General features: G+C 44.3%; 1 protein-coding gene across 1 annotated transcript; it reads left to right on the plus strand.

The window, feature by feature from the left end:
- Positions 1-3,953: 3,953 nt before the first annotated feature.
- On the plus strand, positions 3,954-4,880 carry LOC125444154 (olfactory receptor 6B1-like). Its single transcript, XM_048516591.1, has one exon. The coding sequence runs from the start codon at positions 4,044-4,046 to the stop codon at positions 4,878-4,880; it is 837 nt and encodes a 278-aa protein (XP_048372548.1). The 5' UTR covers positions 3,954-4,043.
- Positions 4,881-5,369: the final 489 nt, after the last annotated feature.

The raw sequence follows: 5,369 nt of genomic DNA on the forward strand, positions 1-5,369 counted from the left end.
TGCCTGCAAGGTAGTCCACCTTGTCCCCATAGGAACTTGGCTACTCTTGTGGAACAAACAAGAAGTGACTCTGGCATCTGTTCATCAGCTCCTTGCTTCCATCAGGGAGTTTACAGCAGTCCTGCAAACATGGAGCTATGCACCACACCAACCTCATCCCGCTTTCCCTGCCTGCCTTTTATCTGTCTCAGGAGTTTCCCACATTCTTAGAAACTCGCTGCTCCAGTCTGCTAGTTGCTGATGAGCTGTCTGTTGAGCCCTGCTGGCCTACAACTGGCTCTTCATCTTTCCTGGTTCTCCCCCTTGATTGTAGTCTGGCTGTGGTTGTGCCAGCCCTGCTCCACTGTCTAAGGCTGCTGAGGACTTATGATTGCAGCCGGGTTAGGACTGTGCTGCCTCCACCCTTTTATCTGGAACTGCTGAGGTCTACTGTTGCTGTTCAGGAACCCTCCTGCTATTTCTCTGCAGTTCGTCCCAGCTTCTGGCTTTCTGGAAGTCCCTGCTCCTTTTGGTAAGTCAGTTGTGGTAAGTAAGGGGTACCTAGGTTGGCATTTGTGACGGGTTGCTGGGTAACTCTTGTCTTCTCAGACTGGTAACTCTTGTCTTCTCATAATGTGACAAAAGTCTCAGTCTCAGTTCAGATTTTAGATTTTAGGCACAGTTCAGGCTTGAACTGATCTGTAACCCTTGTCTTTTTGGTGGTCCATGGTACCTACAGCATCCATTAAATTCTCCTCCTACTTTCTTCCTGCTGGTTTTCTTCAATGTCCAGGTTTATTCTTCAATATAAAGTTCAGAAAATAAAAATATGCCCTTCATCAGAGTCTTGTAAATATTGCCCGGAATTTTAGAGAGCGAACATTTATGGCTTGGAGTAGAAACTAAAGGTTTTTATTTATTTATTTATTTATTTATTTATTTATTTATTTATTTATTTATTTATTTATTTATTTATTTATTTATTTATTTATTTATTTACCTACTTACTTACTTACTTACTTACTTACTTATTTAACTTGGTATACCGCCCTATCCCCGAAGGGCTCAGAGCGGTGAACAACACAAAATCATACATAAAACATAAAATTTTTAAAACAAATATATTCTAAAATAGGGGCCCACGAGACCCATATACTGCCCTCTTCCTGAGAGAAATGAGGATGGGTCCCAATGATGTTAGGGGACCCTGCCAGCAGGGGGGGAAGACGGAGGCATTATCGGCAGCTGGACTCTCCAAAGGCCCGGCAGAACAATTTGGTCTTACAGGCCCTGCGGAATTCTCCAAGGTCCCGCAGTGCCCGGATAGCTGGTGGTAGTGTGTTCCTGGCTCGTGTGGAGGCCAGCCGCATCATCGAGGGGCCAGGGATCTTCAGCAAATTTGCCTCTGCTGAGCACAGAGGATGAACCGGGACATATGGGATAATGCGGTCCCGAAGGTACGAGGGTCCCAGGCCGCGCAAGGCCTTAAAGGTCAACACCCACACCTTGAACATGATTAGTCACCCATATTCGTTAGTCACCCATATTCGTTAATCTTTTGATGACATCTGTGTTGTGGCAATTTGAATCTGTGAATGAACCATTACTGTCAAATCAAAATTTATTGTATGTTCTCATCAAGCAATATGTGTCAGGTTTCTGCCAGCAAAAGAAGGACAAGTCATCTATTTCAACCACCCATAGGGTTGTGATGGGATCTACATGGATAAAAGCCTTGTAGGGAAAGTGTTCCAGAGAAGATGGGAATTGGCCAACATCTATAGAAAAACTGGAATGATCTAACGTAATGCTTTCCCAATACAACTGACGATAGGGTTGGTAAATGGGAAAAAAATTCAGCCCCAGTTCGGATTCGGGCCCAATTCGGATGTATGGGGTCGGATCCACCCATATCCGAGCCTGCCAGGCTCGGATACACCCGAATTTCCGAGATTCTCGGATGCTTTTTTATTTTTTTTGCTTTTTCCCCATTTTGGCCTGCAGGGGGAGCATTTTTAAAGTTAGCGGCATGAAAATTTCAGGGTATCTTTGTAATACTGTTCTGATCATGCACCCCAAGTTTGGTGCAGTTTGGTTCAGGGGGGCCTATGTTATGGACCCTCAAAGATATCCCAAATCACCCATTGTTTCCAATGGGAGCCAATGGAGATATAGGGGGCTTATCTTTGAGGGTCGCCATAGCAGCTACATGAACCAAACTGGACCTCAAACATGATCAAAACAGTTATTCTGAAGATATCCTGAAAACTCTCATGTGCCTTTTATACTCTTTAAAATGTCAGATCCCTACAAGGCACCCCAGGATTTTTGCACAAGATTCTGTGGTTTGCATTGAATTTTTTCAATTGCTTTCAATGGAGGAATTCCTGGGGTGCCTGCGGGGGTGCATTTTTAAAGGTAAGTGGGGTATCTTTTTTACTGGGGATTGGTTGGGAAACTGGGTGGCAAGGGTGGCATGGGTGGGTGGGTGCTTACACTTGTGTGTGTGTGTGTGTGCGTGCGCGGGTCAGGGCTTAGAAGTGGGGGCAACTTTGGAATGGGAAGGGGGTGCTAAGCTTGGCTGGGGGGGCTTGGACTTGTGTCACCCTCCCTTGCCATGCTTGCCACCTGCAGCCTAAGCCTGATCTGCACACACAAAGAAGTTGTGTGTGCGTGAGGATCAGGACTTGGAAGCCACAGGGGCGACTTTGGGAAAGGGGGTGTGTGTGCATGCGGATTGGTGCTCGGAGGGGCGACTTTGGGAAGGGGGGGTGTCAAGAGGGCCCAGGAAGGGTAGATGGTTGCTTGGACTTGAGTCCAAGCATCCATCTACCCTCCCTGGCCAGGCTCCAGCTCGCAAGCCCCGGTCTGCACGCACACAGGAGTTGTGTGTGCGTGCGGATTGGGGCTCGGAGGGGCGACTTTGGGAAAGGGGGGGTGTCAAGCGGGGCCAGGAAGGGTAGATGGTTGCTTGGACTTGAGTCCAAGCATCCATCTATCCTCCCTGGCCAGCTTGACACCCCTCCAGCTCCCAAGCCCCAGTATGCACAGCGGTGAGTGCTTCCTGCAGCTGCCTGCCTCTTTAAAATTTTTTCCCCTGGCTGGCTCGGAAGAACCACCGCTCGGGGAGAAGGGCGCATTCGGATTGAGAAAAGTTTAGAGGGGGCGAGTTCGGACTCTTGGCTGTCTAAATCCCGGATCTCGGCCGAACTTGCAGTTCGGCCGATACGATCCGCCATCTCTAGTGACAAATTACTTGCTGAGTCATTGAGTGCTGAGTAATGAGAACTGAAATGATGGGACACTCATCTGGATATTTTAAGTGGCCCTTTGAAAAATATTTTGGGTGCTCTTATATTGTTAAGGAATAACATGAATATTGTTTCTATGAAACATAATTCCCAAAACCAAGGGAAAGTTCCTTTATCCGATTAAAAAATAAACAATTAATCGTGTGTGTGTGTGGGGGGGGGTATTTTCCTATGGGTATCCGAGCTACCTGGAGGAATATATATACCTGTGTGTGTGTGTGTGTGTGTGTGTGTGTGTGTGTGTGTGTGTGTGTGTGTGTGTGTGTGTGTGTGTGTGTGTGTGTGTGTGTGTATATATATATATATATATGTATATATACCTGTATATATAGAATATAAAATTCTCCTTAATGAAGATTATATGAAGAATGAAAAATATATACCTGTATATATAGAATATAAAATTCTCCTTAATGAAGATTTAAAGTACCTGATGTTACCAAGAGATGGGCTCCATAGCATCCAAACTGAGAAGTGAAAAGGTCTCTGTAAGAACTGACCAGGCATCTGTCTACATTCAAGGGTATTTTCATTGTTCTCACATTTCTTTCTTATCTTGAGTTTGACTACTGTTGTTTATGACGTTCATTATGTGCACATCTTTGTTTCCCCCCCCCCTTTTTTTTCCAGATATAAGAGATGACAAATATAGATCTGGGAAACCAATCACTTGTCACACATTTTATCCTTCTTGGATTTGGGGATTTCAATAAACTAGAAGTTCTGCTCTTCTTTGTATTCTTGGTGATCTACATGGCAACCATGGTTGGAAACGTTCTCATTGTGGTGCTGGTTGTGATTGATAAGAAGCTTCATAACCCCATGTACTTCTTCTTGGGGAACTTGTCCTGCTTGGAGAGCTGCTACAGTTCTACCGTTTTGCCCAGAATGTTATTCAGCTTCTTAACAGGGGACAAAACTTTGTCAATGGCTGGTTGTATGACACAGTTTTATTTATGTGCCTCTCTTGTAAGTTCTGAATGTTATCTCTTTGCCATGATGTCTTATGATCACTATGTGGCTATATGCAAACCCTTACGCTACACAACTCTTATGAATGACAGGCTATGCCTCCAACTGGCTGCTGGATCTTGGGTTAATAGATTCATGGTTATGTCAGTATTGCTATACCTGATGTTAAGAATGACATTTTGTGGTCCTAATATCATTGACCATTTTTTCTGTGATCTTACCCCACTCATGAAACTTTCCTGCAGCAATATTCACAAAATGGAACTCGCAAACTACATAACTGCCCCTTTACTTACTCTGCCTCCATTCATATTAACGATAACCTCCTACGTTTCTATTATCTCCACGATTGTTAATATCCCATCCACCACTGGAAGAAAGAAGGCCTTTTCTACCTGCTCCTCTCATCTTATTGTGGTAACTATTTTCTATGGGACTATCATCGTTGTTTATGTGCTTTCAAAGACTCCCACTCTTAAAGAACTGAACAAAGTATTCTCTGTGTTTTACAGTTTTCTCACTCCCCTGGTCAATCCCCTCATATGCATCTTGAGAAACAGAGAGGTAAAAGATGCCCTGGAAAAAATGTGTTGGAAAATATATGTACTTGAAAAGTAAGGCTCATTCCACACATGCAGAATAATGCACTTTCAAACTGCTTTCAGTGCTCTTTGAGCTGTGCGGAATAGCAAAATCCACTTGCAAATAGTTGTGAAAGTGGTTTGAAAATGCATTATTTTGCGTGTGCGGAAGGGGCCTAAGCCTTTTGGGAAACCAAGATGGTATTCGGAACCCAGATCCAGAGATCACATAGGGAAGGCTGCAATTCTGTTCCATCTTTGCATTGATCCCACACATGGCTTAAGCTTCCCCTATTAAATTCCTTTTTGGAACTATATGATAACAGTCATCCTTCCAGATCCAGGCAAAGTGGAGATAATGAGTGTGGTTGTCATCAAGTCACAGTAACCCCGTAGAGTTTTCAAGACAAGTTAATTCAGAGGTTGTTTGCCCATTGCCTGCCTCAGTGTGGGCTAATAGAGTTCTGAGATAAATGTGACTGGCTCAAGGTCACCCAGCAGGCTTCTTGTGGAAAAATCATGTGGA

Source organism: Sphaerodactylus townsendi, linkage group LG15 (assembly GCF_021028975.2).
Source record: "Sphaerodactylus townsendi isolate TG3544 linkage group LG15, MPM_Stown_v2.3, whole genome shotgun sequence".
Lineage (NCBI taxonomy): Eukaryota > Metazoa > Chordata > Lepidosauria > Squamata > Sphaerodactylidae > Sphaerodactylus > Sphaerodactylus townsendi.